The sequence below is a fragment of the Globicephala melas genome, chromosome 14, assembly GCF_963455315.2.
Source record: "Globicephala melas chromosome 14, mGloMel1.2, whole genome shotgun sequence".
Lineage (NCBI taxonomy): Eukaryota > Metazoa > Chordata > Mammalia > Artiodactyla > Delphinidae > Globicephala > Globicephala melas.
The window spans coordinates 51,019,121-51,036,799 of record NC_083327.1 but is presented as its reverse complement, the minus strand read 5'-3'; the positions used below and the strand labels follow the sequence as shown (position 1 = coordinate 51,036,799).

Below are 17,679 nucleotides of genomic sequence, written 5' to 3'. Positions count from 1 at the left end.
TAAAATAATTTTTCTATATTTATTGAGATGGTCATATACTTTTTCTCCTTTATTTGGTTACAAATTATATCAATGATTTTCAAATGTTAAACCAAATTTATATTCCTGGAATCAATCCAAATGGGATATAGATGTATTATCCTTTTATATATTGCTGGGATGGTTTCTTAATTTTTGTTTAGAATTTTCACATCTATATTTATAAAGAAATTGGCTAACTTGTAATTTTTCTTTCTTGTAATGTTCATGTCTGGTTTGATATCATGGTTATCATGAAATTTTTTTATACATAAAAGTCACCTGTTAGTCTCAGCTGATGCATCTTTTAAGGTAAACTTTCTAGTCTTCTGTTGCTATATTTAAAACTATTTTTCCATTTTTATCTCTGGTTTTAATGATGTGCCTGAGAGTGGTTTATTTACTTTTTTTTCAGGAAATAACTTTTTATTTCATATTGAAGTATAGTTGATTAACAATGTGGCGTTAGTTTCAGGTGTACAGCAAAGTGATTCAGTTACATATACATGTATCTATTCTTTTTCAAATTCTTTTCCCATTTAGGTAGTTACATAATATTGAGCAGAGTTCCCTGTGCTATATACTAGGTCCTATTACTCAGCCATTAAAGAGAGTGGTTTATTTGCATTCATTCTGCCTGAGGTTCTTCAAGCTTCTTGAATTTATGGCTTGATGACATTCTTCAAATTTGGAAAGTTATCAGTCATTATCTTTTATAATATTATCTGTCTTTTGAGAATTCCATTTGTACACCTGATAGACATTCTCTCAATCATCATTGTCTTATACACCATCATTTATGTTTTCCAGTCTTTTCTCCAGACTTCAGCCTTTGGCTGTGCCTAATCTGCTCTAAAACCTATCAAATGAGTCCTTAGTTTCAGTTACTGTGTTTTTTCAGTTCTATGATTTCCATTTTTATAGTTATTGGTTCTCTTTCAAAATTCTCCATCTTGTCTTTTATCTCCTTGAAAATAGTAAACACAATTATCTTAAAATCAATATCTGATATCTCTAATATCAGAGGATTTTGTAGACTTTTACTGATGCCTGTTGTTTCTGCTTCTGCTGGTTCGTGCTGTCTTCTGTCTCTTTGCCTGGATATTTTTAACTGTGTCTTCCAACTATCTTTGCAAACACTTGGTAGAAATAATCTACGCCCTAGGATATTACTTTCTTCCAGAAAGGATTTATTACTTATTATTACTTTGGCCAGGTATCTTGGGGAAATAGCTTTTCAGAATTATCTTAATATAATTTTTAGATTTAATATTATATGAGGCTGAGCTGCAGTCCCTGTGGAAGACTATTTTGGATTCACCCTTTGGTGAATTTTGGATTCACAGGTACTGCCTTTCAGTGAGGGGTGTTCATCAAGTCTATTTTCTTTCGTGAGAGCCTGTGCTCCAAATCTCTGTTTTCCTAGTGCCTGAAGACTGTCAAAAGTGGAGCTCAGCCTAAGCTTCAGTTACCCCTTCTGAAATAACACATAACCTCAAGGAAAGAGACGCTCATAAGCTGAGCCTCCATCCTCACTGTATTATACCAATCTTCATTGTTTTATTAGTTCTAAAATATAAGCTTTTAAAAATACTTCGTCCAGCTTTTCTTGTTGTCTTGGTGGGAGAATTGGTACAAATTACCTCATCTGACATTACTAGAAGTGGAATTACTTTTCATATATAAACCCATTATACCAGATAAGGAAGAAAACCACTGAAACTGAATCCAATTTCTTGAGGCATGTTTGTTTAACAGTAATATTCTAGTTCAATTAGGGAAGCCTTTTGACAAACATAAAACCATTCAAAATAATCCAAGCTTAAAAGGTTCAAGTAAATATTGGGAAAGAGATGTCATTTTATATTTTTAACCCAAGTTCATTTTCAGTTCTATTTCAATCCTTATATTATTTCCATTATTACTCATACCAAGGCCCTGACACTATGCTAGGTATTAGAGATACGATATGACTATGTGAGCAAGATAGACAGAGCCCTTGCTCTAATGAACCTTAGAGAAAAGTGGAGAAGACACCTAGGATAAAATGAGGTAATCTGTGAAAAGCACTCAGCACAGTTCTTGCTGTATAATACATGTTCAAATACTATTTCTATTAATACACACAGTCTTTTCCCAACAACCTGCAGTTCCTAGGCCTCTGTGGGCATCTCCTACTGGGTGGAATTTTTGGGGTAAGCAAGGGTGTGCAAATAGATGAGGCAGTGGGGGCTTTATAGATAGTCCTGGGGTTTTTTTTTGTTTTTTTGTTTTTTTTTACGTGGGCCTCTCACTGTTGTGGCCTCTCCCGTTGCGGAGCACAGACTCTGGTCGCGCAGGCTCAGCGGCCATGGTTCACGGGCCCAGGTCCTCTGCGGCATGTGGGATCTTCCCAGACCGGGGCACGAACCCGTGTCCTCTGCGTCGGCAGGCGGACTCTCAACCACTGCACTACCAGGGAAGCCCAATAGTCCTGTTTTCTTGAGGAAGCTTACTGGGACATAAAATGATGGTAATGACAAGAAAAGGGATAGTAAAAGCATGCATTTTGGAGTAAGGAGGAGAAAACTTTTGGAAAAAATAATGAGAAGTAAGAAGGACACCCAAAACTCCTCCAGGCCTTGAGGTCCAAGAGAAGATCCTGCGCCTACTTGACAGGCTGTGTGAGAAAAGGTGTCTTCAAAGGAAAACCAATCCTTGAGAAAGCACAAAGGTAAAGGGAATACAGAGAAGAGGTTGAGGATTTTGCTAAGGAGAGACTACAATCCTAAGATGGTATGATGGCACCATTAGTGTGTTATTTTCAAGGAAAATGGAAACAACAAATTAGTCCTTCTTCCCTTCCAAAGTATGCAAGATATTCTGGACCAGGGACAAACTACGTTACTTCTTTTCATTTTAAGGAGGTTATTCTCTTCCCATCATTATATATTGAGTATAGATTATTTAAATTTATTATTTAACTTTAGACTCATAATTATTAAGAAACATATATAGACCAGGTTAAGATATTTCTCATCACCTGGAGATGAATCAAGTGACATGCTTTTTTTTGTTTAGAGGAAGAGGTGGGTGTATTTTTACTTGTACATGGGATAGTTGTATTGGTATACATATCTGGGAAGAAGTATGTATGACTCTGTGTGTGTGTGTGTGTGTGTGTGTGTGTGTGTGTGTGTGTGTTTGCAGTCATAGTCATGAGCAAGAGGAGACATTTATTTTGTTCAGCTTAGTATTCCTCACTGTCTTCTGACAATAGCATCTTCCTCCTTGGGCAACTGCTCCTCTGTGTCCCCACCCCTCCCATATCCTGGAGGCTTCTGATGAGGCTGCCAATTATTGTACTGAGCCACTCCAACCACAAAAGATTGCTTTGGGGCAATCAAAGTGTCCCATTCTCCTGGTCACAAAGATTAATTGAGGATGTGATTAAGCCAGACCAATAAGAGCCCTTCCCTATAATATTTATGTACACACATTGGGAAAAGACAACTGTCTCTCTTCTGGGGTCATAATCTTGATTGATCTGAGTGAAGTGGGGACTATTTGCAGCCATGCCCATGTGGAAAATGCCCCTTCAATCACATGAGAGTGAAGTAAATATGTATTTAAGAACAGAACTGAAAAATGGAGAAAGTATTGGTGATACTGTTACATTCCTGGATTCCAAGATATGTAAGACCATCCACCTCTTTTTCTGGATTCAGAATAGACAGAGGAAATTAGGATTTATGGTAAATGGGGCTCTAGTTCAAATCCCAAAAGGCTAGATATGGAAAAAAACCTGGATAAGGAATATGTAGGTAGCTCTGGGCTGAGAGGACAACTGGATCCTAGTTCAGGTTTTCAGTAATAAAATATGTGAATGTAAACAAGTTATTTAGTCTTTCCAACACTCAGTTCTCTCCTCTGTAAAATGATAAAATTAGCTTCAGCTATTTCTAAGATCCTTAAAACTACAAACTTGCATGTCCTACACACCACTAAACTAATCACATTTTGAAATAAGTGCCCTGCCTGTGAATAGCTGCTTAATAATTTTTTTCTTATAATAACATTTTTTTTCTTTTCCATTCCTTTGCTTTTAAGCTTTCTGTTAAAAATAAAAAGTATGATGCTACTAGATTAATCCAGTGGAATGTAAATGCAATCAGTGACTAAATCAAACGTGTCTGTAGTCCACAACATTTCCAAAGCAAAAACAAAATTATATATCCTTCTAATTTGAACCAGCTGAAGTAACTGCTGATTTTTATAGTTCCAATGAAATAGTGAATTGTCAGAATTGATTGTCTCTGCAGATTATAATGCTGAACACTTATGTACAGAAGCCCCTAAACCAAATTTAGAGGTTCTTGAAGTTTGGCATTGGAAATGCCCCTGTTTGTCCTTCCAGTGGGGTCTTAACCCTCTCAGTCCATCCCTCTGAATCCCTTGCCAAGCTCATGGCATGGCTATTAAGTTCATAAACGGGGCCAACTAGGAGAAACTGTAGTGGCTACATGGAATGCTGTATTGGAGAGGGTTACAGACTGTATCCAGGCTTGTGGGAAAAGATGCTCTGATAAATAAGCAGTGCTGCAAAATGGCACAATTGTCAAAAAATGTGGCTTTTCTGACTATGATGGATATGTGTCTTCCAATTGCTAACTTGATTTTGTATTCCAAATGTTATTTGCCTTTTAATAGAAAACTTTAAATTCAATTTTAAATGATAGGACTGAACCTTTGATTTGTATATAACAGGCTTCCCTACTGGGTGATACATTTTGGGACCAGGATATTTTCTATGTTATTCTTTTTTTTCTTTTTTTTTAAAGAAGATGTTGGGGGTAGGAGTTTATTAATTAATTAATTTATTTTTTGCTGTGTTGGGTCTTCGTTTCTGTGCGAGGGCTTTCTCTAGTTGTGGCAAGTGGGGGCCACTCTTCATCGCGGTGTGCGGGCCTCTCACTATCGCGGCCTCTCTTGTTGCGCAGCACAGGCTCCAGACGCGCAGGCTCAGTAGTTGTGGCTCATGGGCCTAGTTGCTCCGCGGCATGTGCGATCTTCCCAAACCAGGGCTCTAACCAGTGTCCCCTGCATTAGCAGGCAGATTCTCAACCACTGCGGCACCAGGGAAGCCCCTATGTTATTCTTTATATCTAGCCATATATTCAACTTACTGACTATGCCAAGACAGCATGAATTTATACCCCCGGTGTCTTTCACAACTCCAGTTTGTTCCCAGCATGAAATACCGCTTATATTGGTTTGAAATTCTATTCTAAACTTAGAGCCCATGATTTCTGTGTGGGGTGTAAAGTTGACAAAACACGTACTTTCTTCCTAATGCAAATCCTACATGTCTTGGTTTCCAGGTAGTCAGGCTGACACTGTTGGGGGCATGTAAGACAGAAAGTAACTCCTGTTAAATAAAAGGGTATGGAGTGAAGAAAGAGGAATGGATCTATTTTGTTAAATGGAATTATTAGAGGCACAGAGCAAATGGTTCTGTTTTGTTTTGAAGGAGATTAAGAATAAAAATAAAATATTTAAAATGAGAGTGAATGCACGTTAGGTCAAGGAAAGCTGACAATCTGCTGTTTGTGACAACATTTAATAATATTCAGATTAATTATAATATTGGAAATGGAAAACTCTGACTTCAAATGAATAATGAATAGCAAAACCAGACATGGCTCTGAGGTGAAATGTGATTTTCATGAGGATGGGAACATTTAACATTTATACAGCAGTTCATATTCTCAAAGTCATATATCAGTGACAGCTGTAAAATACATCTTTAATTTGAATTGATGAAATACTCTGCAGGGGCACATTTGGATGGTAGTACTCTCCCTTCCCCAAATAAAAAGAGAGAGAGAGAGAAGAGATTCGGATAAACAGATGCTTAAAAACTGCTTATCAAAATGGAAGTCAAATGCCCTGATATACAATCTTTTGAAATGATTTAATCTTGGTAGGTATGTCTTTGTAATTCATTCACATGAATATTCATAGTATGTCACAACTCTTCATGTATTTAGCAGTTCAGGGTAATACACATTCTGAATGCAAAAAGATTGATTTATAAACATGTACTGTAATCCTTAGACACTACTTAAAATAAAAGCCTTTTCAATCATGTATTTTCTCCCAAACTGTCATCTCTGTACTGCACTCCCCATATCCTTGCCTTGGCTTAACTGTAGCTAAAATTTTCCTTAAAGGCCACACTTGCCCACAGATTTCAGTCCAACTACCTACTTCTCTGCTCCAATGCTCAACTATTGACATGGCTCCAGAGAACTCAAAAATAGTCCTGTGGTGGAGATCCAATCCAAGGAATAGGGTTTTAGAAGGATGTCATGGGCAGCCCCAGTTCTACCCCCTTGCAGTTAGGTATGACCAAGAATTAGGTTCTCACCATGGAGTAGAAGCAGCAGTGCTCCATGCTACTTCCAGCCTTAACCCATATAGCCTTGCAAACCTTTGCCAGCTGGAGTATCAAGAACCAGAACAATTATGGAAGCCACATAAAGATGACAGAGCTGCCATTATGGATGCCCCCTAACCTGGAACTGTTAACCTGAGAGAAATACGTTTTTATTTTTATTTTAGAGGAGGTGTATTTGGAACTCTTTTTGTTTTTCCCTTTTTGATTACACTAACTAATATAAATGGATTTGTTACTGCAAACTATGGTCTATAAACCTCGCTGGCCTCTCAGTAGAACACTGCACTTCTTAAGAAGCTGCCTCTCTCTTTACTTCTGCAGCCTTTTGAAACCTTTAGAACTTTCTTCAAGATGTCATTCTAACCTCTAACCCTTTGTTTCTCAGCAGATGATATTGGCTCACAGAGAAAATAATGCCATCAGGCATGAATTCCTTTCATTTTTCCCCTTTCATAAGTCAAAAATTATCCGTATTTGTCCCATTTTAATTATTTTTACTTTACCAAGAATTTTATTTCTTTTCAAAAGTACTGTCCACATTAGCTCTGACTTTACACTTCCATTTGCTTGAAGATTTTTCTGTATTCCTTATCTTCCCTCTCTCCTAGATCATTAATCACTCCTCCCTCATTCCTGTATTCCTTCCTTTAAAGGAAAATATGATTGAAGCTTTTTGATGTTAAAAAAAACTCCTACTGTACCTAGTGTCCCCCTCTAATTCCTAATCCATTTCACTCCTTTGCTTTTTATATAAGCTTCTTTGAAGTATATTCTAGATTCTCTTTTCATTTTATGATTTCTCATTTGCCCCACATTCTGTAATCTGGCTTCTATTTCTAAGGCTCGTTTGAAATGGTCTTAAGGAAGCTGTAATCATCACTGTTGTTGACCAGTATTTCTAAAAGGTAAATTTGATTATTTCATGTTCTTGCTTCAAATACTTCAGTGTCATACTAAATTAGAGTTAAGTCCAAAAATCTTAGTATGGCTTATAAGACACTTAAGTATCTGGCTCTTTTTTATTCTCTTGTTTTTTCTTGTGGAGCTCCCTTCTAAGTACCCTGTGAAGGGATTACTGAAGTATTTAAAGTTCATTATGTTTAAACCTTTATAATATTTTTGGAGTTGTTCCCTCTTCTTGGAAAGTATTGATATGTCCTCAATTGATCATTTATTTAAATAATTTCTTACACTTTAAGACCCAATTCTAGTATTTCTTACTCTTAAAGCCTTTCCTGTTGCATTGAAACTCCTTTTCTGTCATCCAATGCAGTGTTTACTGTACTTAGAACTTACCAGTCTCATCATAATTTTTCGTATACCGTTTTTACTCTCCTACTAGACTGTGAGTTCCTTGAAGACAAAACCTTGTATTGCTTATCTTGATATCACTAGAACCTAGCCTAGTGCTGAGGACACAGTAAAGAGTGTGTGTGTGTGTGTGTGTGGAGAGAGAGAGAGAGAGACAGTGCACAATGGAAGTAATGAGTTTGTTATTTCCTTACTTATAAGTAAGCTCGCAAAGTTAGTGACTCTAGTTGGTATTCAGTTGTGATATACAGGTATAACAGATTATATCATTGATAATGCAAAACATCAAAATGTAAAGAACGAGATGATGATATTGTGAATTTTTTCAAAATTAGCTAATAGAAATATCCATTTATATTATTTTTAGAGAAAAATTTGTATCTAAGAACTGATCAGCAAATAATTTATCTTTTATAAGAAAAGTATTGATGCTTTTATAAGAAAACAAAAAAAACATAAATCATAAATTGCTTTTGAATAGCAACCAGGACCACAGAGTGAAGGTCATGTGTGATAGACTACAGAGCAGCGAGCAGTAGTCTGAATTATGGACTCCACAGGGGCCACCTACTACGGGATGTTGTCAGTCCTCATGAAGAGGGCAGTGGTAGTGGACAGAAGCCAGCTCTTCAGAGAAAGGAGTCTTTAAGAACAAAGGAGCTTCCATTGCCTTTCTCAATTGAAGACTGGATTGACGTAGGCAAATTTATGAGAGAAATGTTTGACAGAGCCAAATGTGTGTGAAGCCTGATATTGGAGACTCAGCTATTCATGAGTCAGGGTTAAAGAGAGGAAAGTTTTTTAATTGCACTGGAAGGCCTTTTGTCATTTGAAACGAGCTGGATTACACGGTTCCTAAATAATCAGTTGGTAAAGCCAAACCTATGGAATGGCTTTCAGCCTTTGGTTAAAGCAGCGAGCACAGGCCAGTTAGAGAAAGTAATGAGGACAGAAGGAGATTTTCCATGGCACAAACAGAACACAAAACAATTTAAAATAAAGTGAACAGCAAAGCTGAGATCAAGTAAGATTAATGAACTAATAGTTCAATTGAGGCTTTTCTTGTGATTCTGAAGACTGTTTATCAAGTGAGCTTCAGAGGAATTTCTAGGTCATGTGATGGGATTTCAAGGGCAGATGAAAGTAAATACAATCCAGTGGTCCCTAAGTTCACTTTCAATGATCCTAGTTTCTTCTATATTTGTTCATTCTAAAGTTTAATCCAGTATTTATTCTTTCCATACCTAGTTTTCGCTGTTTTTCTTCGCCTACAAAGTTAAAAGAAAGGATTTCTCTTTTGTATATTTCCCCTGAAAGGTACTTCAACCAAGGCAGTATAACAGTAGCTGCCCCCCTTTTTTCCCAAAAGCATTCTAGTTGGTTATTTATTTTTGTCTTCTATTAAAATGAACCCGAAAAAAAAAATGAACCCGAAAACTTAGACACACATAAAAGTTATACCTATCACTATTTTAAGATCCAAGGAATGAGCACTTTCTATCCTAATTAAATATCCATAAATTTACTCCCACTCAGTTTAAACATATAATATTGTACACATTTCTTACTGTTTTATTTCTGTTTAACACCAGTTTAGGTATAGGCTTTTCACGTATAAGCTGTTCATGTCTGTAAATTAATAAACAGAAGATCTTGAGAAGTAACCCTAAAACTTCACTTTCTTTCAAAAATCCCTAGTCCTTGAAAAACAGGTGACTGATGATAAATAGCTATTTACCTCTATTTATATCTCTCCTCACTGCTCTATAAAAAACACAAATTGGCACTGAACAAAACAATGTAGTATGGTCTTAAAATAATTTTTTTAAAAATTTTGTTTTATTTTATGATTTTTTTTGGTGGAAACCAAAAATCATCAAAAAACTTCTTTCCTTGCCTCCTGAATATTTTTACATTCTGAAATTCAGTTTGGATGAAAATATCTTGTTCATAGTCAAATATAGAATATGTCTTACTGATTGTTAGTTTATGATAATAGTTGACAGAGCAGCCAGATTTTTTTTTTAATGCTCTAAGAATGAATGTGTTTGGCTGCTAACTTGAATATTTAGAATATCTAGAGAAAATCACAAGGCGTGATGATCAGTATAATCAGGTTGGAGAAGCGGCTTGGACAAAATGAAACATTTTCTAGGAGAACAAGCTTTCATGGTTTGCCATTGACTTATAAAGACCAGGCCAGTTAATAATGCACACAGGAACAAGTGTCCCTATATGCAAAACCAGGATAAGCCTATCTGTGCTGATCCTACAGCAATGTGAAAGTACATCAGAAGCTATCACTGAGAAGAGAGAACCACCACTTTTAGGTCATATTGAAAGATTCCAGTGAACTGGTGTTCCTTTAAAGTGAATACCTGTTTAAAATGAAGAAGACCAAAAAAATGAAGAAAGGCAAATGTATTATTTGTAATATTTTGTTCTTTGTCCTGAAGAATGAGATGTGTAGTCTTAGAAGAATGTCAGTTGCTTCACTTTGGAAAGCTTCTCAGAGTTCCATTTGAAACGCAAACACAGTTTATGAATTGGGTTTCAAATAATTTGAAAGAGTTCTAGTAACTTTTCTAAATGAGAAATATACTGATTTCTTAATGTCTAAGAAAATTCATAAACTCATCCAATAAATGGGTTAAAACTTGTTATCCTATAAACATGTTTAGCTAGAATGTTTTTACTCTTCGTTTTCCTTCTAGTCTGTATGACATGAAATTAGTGTTTGGGAATTTAAGAGTAACATCAATCACTGGTCTTGCTCTCTAGTCTTGTTTCAACTTTTTAATTTAAGTTCTTAATGAGTTACATAAGGAATTACTATTTCATCAGTTAACTACAGTGAAAGACTATGAAAGTGACTGCCAAATGGAGATTCAAAGCACAATGTTTTCTTCAAATTGGAAGCACTGTGGTGATATTGAATGGAGATGCCTTTGGGGGCAAAGTGAGGAGAGCTCTGCTTTTGGGGGCTCCTCATCCCCACCTTAAAAAGTAGGCACCAACCCAGGGCTCCAGGGGGTTGCTGCTAGGAGTTTGCATCTTTCCATCCATTGGTGGACCTAATTTTTCGTGGTCCTCCCTTTGCCTACAAATGGCATTGTCTGCAACAAAGTCTCACTTCTCTGGAAAGATATCAGACTTGTAGTCAAAAGCCCCAAGCCCAGCCCTAGGTGTAGAATCTTGTATAAATCATGAGAGTTACCCGGAATTATTTCCTCTTTTGTGAATTAAGATTGCTTACTTCCTAACCCATTTATTCAGCTGGTATATGAGCACTTCCTGTTGTAGGAATTGTGGAAGCAGATACAGAGCTGCCAACACGTAGGCAAAGGAAATAGCTGTTGTAGCACTCTCCTGAGTCTCAAATATTAAAACAACATGTGTGACTTTGTTTTCTGATCTCTGAAATACCATGCAAATTCAAGAGGTTCTGACAATCAAAGCCAGAAAGTTAAGGCTAAAAGTTTAAACCGCAAACATTTGTTAGGTTGAATATGAGAGTAAAATAAAAGGTAAGTGTAGTCAACCCCTGATTATTCACAGATTGGCTAGAGTGTGTGATTATCAATGCCCTTTGATACTCCTCCTTCTGACTGCCAGCTATTGAATATTTCTCTGCTCATTAACACCTGTCTAGTAGTGGGAAGGTGAAATGCTAATCAGCCAATTTGGCTAATTGTTAGCTGCTATGATCCTTTTTATTTTATTTTTTTGAAGTTGAAATAGAGAAAAGTTGAAATCTTTTACTAAAATACGAGCTGTAGACTTCCAAACTTTATGCCACCTTCCCTTTCTTTTACTTCATAGATAAATTCAGGTACTTTGTTTTCATGAAAGTATTAAAAAGAATGAAGAATCTAGTAATTCATCAGTTCTCAAGTGTCAATATAACTTCACATTACATATTTCTTATTAGCCAGTGTTTGGACGATCTTAATCTCCTACAGGAAAGCCTTAGGATTTAATAGTTGCCACTTTAAGTGTAGCCCAATATAAATAACTGCACTTGCCAAATGGATTTAGACCAATAGGGAATCAACTTGGAGAAAATGACAAGACTACCCTCCCCTTTGCCTTGGGTAGACATTACAGGATCCTCCCCACACCAAATAAGGGGATGAGGAATGTTCTGAGCTTTAAGGGCACTAAGAATAAATCTGAGCTATCACGGATAAGATTACTTTCAACTCTTTATTTCGTGTTTTCTGACATAGACCCCCAAATCTGTAATTATCTTAGGGAAACTGTAGGGGCTTAGACGGTACTTTCTGGTTCCTTTGCCTTTTCTTGGCCTATCTCTCTTTGGGGCTGGAGAGCTGGTGTGTGTGTGTTTCCCTTAGAGTGCCAAAAAAAAAAAAAGTGCTAAGAGTCCTAGGGAGATGAAGCTATTTTTGTTCGAAGCTGATACTTCTGCCTGAGCCACAAGTGCTGCTTGGAAAGGGCTCAGGTTGTTTCCAGGGGGGAAGAACTCTGCAGAGAAGAGACAAAGTTCAACAGGACAACAAAGGAGCAGCAGAAACAGCCAGGAAAAGGAAGAGCCCTCACGCTTTCACACAGAGCCCCCTATCAGAGTTCTCCAAACCTAAATTATTCTGCAAAGGGCCACTTGACCGGAATTTTTGCCTGCCTTTTCCTTTCTCCAACCACCATGACTGAGATCACGGCTGAAGGTATTGCTAGCATTTTCCAATAGTATCAACTAGGAAAACAAAAAAGAAAAAGGTAGAAATTGACAGTCCCATTGATGGTCAATATGTCCTCTTAAAATGTTGCTTTTAGATAGTTATCTTGGTGGATGATTCTATATGGGATCAAAGAAATGGGTTTGGGAGCTGAGAGGCTGTCAGATGTGTGTGTTGGGGAGTGAAAAGAAGTTTCTCTGAAATTTTGCATGTGGAAACTGCTATTTGTGATGCCAAAGGCCCCACTAGTTAACAGTTGTCACCCATACCTCTATAAATAGCTATGGTCATGCAGTGTTAGGGCTGATATCTTACCTAGCAAAAATTACAAGGTTTGCACGCGAGGCTGGAGACCACGATGAACTTAAAATGTTGCATTTAATGTTGAAACTTAGAGAACTGATTTTGAGCATTTTGCTTTATGACATATCAAATTGGAGATCTTAAATTTGTTTTCCTTTCTAACTCGAGTATATAAATATGCACACACACATATAAGATTTATATACCTAAAAATTGTGTGTGTATGTTGGTGGGTATTCAGAGACAAGGTTTGGAATTGCACAAAATCACTTTAAATCAGTATGGTTTTAAAAATAGAGTAATTAAGCTTTTGATTCTGATTCTTTTCATGCACTCATGTCTTTTACCTCTACATGATGAATCTATATTAAATATTTTCTGTTTTCATGCTTATTCTGAAAAGCTGTATGCTTTTCTGTTTTAAAGCTTATTCTGAAAAGGTACGTACCACACCTTAAAACATTTTTATTATTCGACCATGATAGCAATCATTTTGCCCAAATATAATATATGCAAAATATATGTACATATATAATTATATATATATTTTTTGCTATCTTTAAGACAACTAAAGAGTTTTGAATACAGGCACAATCCATTTCTAGCTGGGGTAAAAATTTGGGAGGTGGATCTAAAATATGCTTCTGACAGCTGTAAGCAAATCAGACAGGTGGTGCTCTCCACAGCTTCCAAGTCTAATGCTGAGCTGGTTTGTTTTTAATCAGACAACTGAAAAAAGAGAATGTGTGGTTTTGGCTCTTTGGGTAGACATTAGTATGGGCATATGGTCATTTCACAGTTTAAGATTTTCAGTCACTACTTACAAAGAGAATTGTCTTACTTGCATCTTCCACTAAGAAATTTAGTCTAGTACCCCCAAATTAATAGAAATAATTACTGAGAGATTTCTATGTATCAGGTATTTTGCTCAGGACTTTATGTGTGTGTACTTATTGAAACCTCACAGAATTCAATTAAGTTAGCATTATTATCTCCATTTTGCAAAAATAGAAACTGTAACTCTGTTATTTGGAGACTTGCTCAAAACCACAGCATTGCCAAGATTAGAAGCCAGCTCCCTTAAATCTAGTTTGTGTTTTTTCATTTCTCTAAGAGGATATCAGGTTTCCTCTTTACCAATTTTAGTTCAGAATTTGCTAACTAAATATAAATAGCATTTTTTCTTATTCCTTAGATATGCTGCATCATGTGACCTTTAGATGGTCTTAAAGACAGCTATCTATAAAAATGTCTCACTTAGCCCTGCACAAGTTATTAAGATACCTGTGAATATGTTCCCTGCCTCTGCATGGGGCATGAACTGCCAGCTGATTCGGGTCACTTGGCCAAAACATTTTTCACTTGCCTGTGGGTTACGCTCTGTAGACCTTCGCACTTGATTCATAAATGTTTTTACAGGAAAATTCCAGATTATGGAATAGAACTTATGTTTCTGTCTTCCCCCCGTGGAGAGTTTAAAGGGTGCTTGGAAGACCTCTTGTTGTCACCTCTAAAAAAAAATCATTGAATTAGTAATGAATTAAAAATGTAAAAACGCCATCTAGTTCCTAGGTGATGGGCATTTCCTACTCCCTGGTCTTAATAGTTCATAGGATATATGTCATCTGAACATCGCATTAGTTATGTACTTTTTTCCTTTTCTGGAATGATTTATTAATCATATTTCTCAAATGATAATTAGACTGACAACTCAGATGAGCTTACCTTTTAAGGTTAGTACCACAGTCATTCTCTGTGTTCATCCAGAGTTTCCTGCATGCTGCTCTACTACACACCTTTCATTTTGTCTTCGTGATTCTTACTTTTTGTGCGCCAGCTACAATAGCCTTCTTTCAGTCTTTTATAAGAGGTGTACTTGGTACAAGTTGAGAGCCTTGGTACAAGTTGTTCCATCAACCTGGAATATTCTTTCCTCTCATCTGTTATATTTCTTTTGCTGCCACATTATTGAAATGTAAGCACTGCATCAGTAGCCTTAGACATATACTGATGATTCTTCTCATCCATTGATCACAAAGCAAGCAGACACCTTGTAGTACTTAAAACAGAGCTGGAGTAGCCCCTTAGAAAGCTTAAGTCCACTGTCCTCACCTCAATTTTTATAAAACTGAAGGTCATGGAGATTATACAACCCTCTCGTGGTCACTGATAATTGGAGGAGGTCTGAGGATAGAGTTCATGTTTCTTGTGGTGCTTACTCAACTATAATGCACGGCATATCTGTAAACCTTACTGAGTTCCTCACATAGATTTTCAGTGCATATTCCAAGCTGGCTTACTTCATCTGACAGAAGAAAGGAAGTAATGTTAGATATGGAATTGTGTTTCAGGTACAGAGCAACAGATGAACTAAAATTAGAACAAAGTTGAACGCCAAAGGACTTTAGGGAAACAATATCTTTGATTCTAGCTATGATAAATTAATAATTATAATGATAATGACCACTGATATTTATTCAGAAGACGTTATATGTCAAATGTAACATGACCATTTAATCCTCAGGACAGCAGAATGAGATAGATACTTTTATTATTGCTATTTATGGAATAGGAAGCTGAGGTTTAGAGAGGTTAGAAATTTGCCTGAATTCACACAGCTATTTATGGTGTAGCTAGGATTCACACTCAGATCTCTGACTCCAGAGGCATGTTAAATACTTCCTTTTGCTGCGTGAGACTAATAGTCAGCCTGGTGTTAATTCAGAGGTTGGGAGGGACCTGTACTAGACCCCTGTTCTGGTTTGGCCCCTGCTACATTGGGTAGGTTAGATCAGGCCCCAGACTGGATCTGACTCAAACAGTGCTAAGGTTTAGAGTTATAAATAGCCTTCTGCCTTCTTTCCAGAGGCCCAGTTATTCCTAGACAAATGCCATAGTTAGCTTCCCCTTCTGAGGTTCATATGAACTTTCGACTACCAATTTCATCATCTATTTGACAGAATACATCACTATGTAAAAATACTTTTTGAGTAATTTTGATGACAATAAAGTTTAGTTAATTCTTAATAGCTTTGTGAAAAACATGGAGACTTTTAAAAAAGTTGGTAAAATAGATAATGTTTTCAAATTGCCAATTAACTAACACACAGTCAAATTATGTTTTACAATAACATTCATATAATTGTGTTCTCTGGGTCCAACTACCTCCAGAATATAGGAAAGTACAAATTTTTCTGCAATAGATTCAAGTTGGTAGAGAGCCTATATACAATTAAATTAGCATTTACTAGAATAGGTAGTTAAAGGAAATTCTTTTTTTTTCAAGTTAGAGAAGTGATGTCAAACTCTCAACTTCTAAGCTGTTATACAACCTCAGGGTTCAGAAGGGTTATTGTACTATGTAAGGAATTCTTTCCTATTAGTTTAACCACATTTTACTGCTTCTGTCACAAACATTTGAGAGGGTTTGACGTTCAAAATTTAGAGCAAAAATGGTCATTTAGTTTATGCACTGCTCTGCTTTGCGTAAGAATACCCATCGTTGCTCTCAAGAAAAAAAAAAATTTTAAATTCACAGCCAGAATGTTTAATAACTATGCACACAAGTTAGATAACCCAGAGCAACAGATGATGAAATTAAGACCAGGAGAAGAGGCAACCTCCATATCTGTGTTTATCTTGCCAAAACCAGAAGTGGCTACTCTGGCCTAAGTGGAGATGACTTGGGGGTGGGGGAGGAGGAAGAGGATGAAGCACTAGATTCAAAGCTTAATCACTTCTGGGTTATGTTCTCCTGATCAAGAGAAGCAATGACCACATACAGAATATCATTTTTAGTCCCAGGAACACATTTTAAAATTGGCATTGACAAGCCAGTACATTCAGAAGAGGAGAACCATGATGGTAAGAGGCACAGTGAAATGAAAAGACTTGTGCTCAGGTCCTTTAAGATTGGATTTTCTCATTATGTAGCGATAGAGGGCAATGCAAAGACCCATGGGTAAAAGTCTGGAAGCCACAAAAAGGCAAAATGTTGGTGAAATATAAGGCAAAACATAACCAACCATTGAAATGATATCTAGGGCTTCCCTGGTGGTGCAGTGGTTAAGAATCCTCTTGGCAATGCAGGACACATGGGTTCGAGCCCTGGTCCGGGAAGATCCCACATGGCGCGGAGGAACTAAGCCCGTGTGCCACAGCTACTGAAGCCTGCACTCCACAGTTACTGAAGCCCGCGCGTCTTGAGTCCATGCTCCACAATGAAGAGTAGCCCCCTTTTGCCACCACTAGAGAAAGCCCACACACAGCAATGAAGACCCAACGCAGCCAAAAATAAAATAAATAAATTTATTTAAAAAAAAAAAGAAATGATATCTAGAACTGACTCTTCTGACTCAAAACAAAACAGGGAAAAAAGCAAAAGAAAAATAGAAAAGAAAACCAATGAAAGAAAAATAACACCGCCTTGGATTTTCAAGCAATAGAAGGATGAGGACTGTGTTACAAATTACACCATATTATGCAGTCAGCAAAATCCAGGCTATGGTAACCTCTACAGCACTAACAACCCAGTTCCTTCAAATAAGTTACTAGGAACATAAGGAGATGCCAAGGAATCCTGTGGATGAAAAGAAACGTAAGAACAGAGCAACCCATTACAAGGTATAGAATTGTTAGATCATGATTCAAACAAACTTTAAAAAATCTATGAAAAGGGGGCTTCCCTGGTGGCGCAGTGGTTGAGAGTCCACCTGCCGATGCAGGGGACACCGGTTCGTGCCCCGGTCCAGGAAGATCCCACATGCTGCAGAGCAGCTGGGCCCGTGAGCCATGGCTGCTGAGCCTGCACGTCCGGAGCCTGTGCTCCACAACAGGAGAGGCCACAACAGTGAGAGTCCTGCGTACCGCAAAAAACAAAAAAAATCTATGAAATAATTGGAAATTTAATAG

The 17,679-nt window shown here is 37.0% G+C and overlaps 1 protein-coding gene across 2 annotated transcripts in view; it reads left to right on the top strand.

The window, feature by feature from the left end:
- The window catches only part of TRDN (triadin), a 495,585-nt gene that overhangs the window by 112,884 nt on the left and 365,022 nt on the right, over nt 1–17,679 (top strand). Inside the window, exon 1 of one of the 2 annotated variants that reach the window (XM_060283978.1) lies at nt 12,235–12,453. The exons of the other annotated variant lie outside the window; for it this stretch is intronic. Within the exon in view, the coding sequence (XP_060139961.1) occupies nt 12,432–12,453 (22 nt within the window). The 5' untranslated portion in view covers nt 12,235–12,431. Of the gene's footprint in view, nt 1–12,234; nt 12,454–17,679 lie in introns of those variants that run through there. 2 annotated transcript variants of the gene reach the window in all.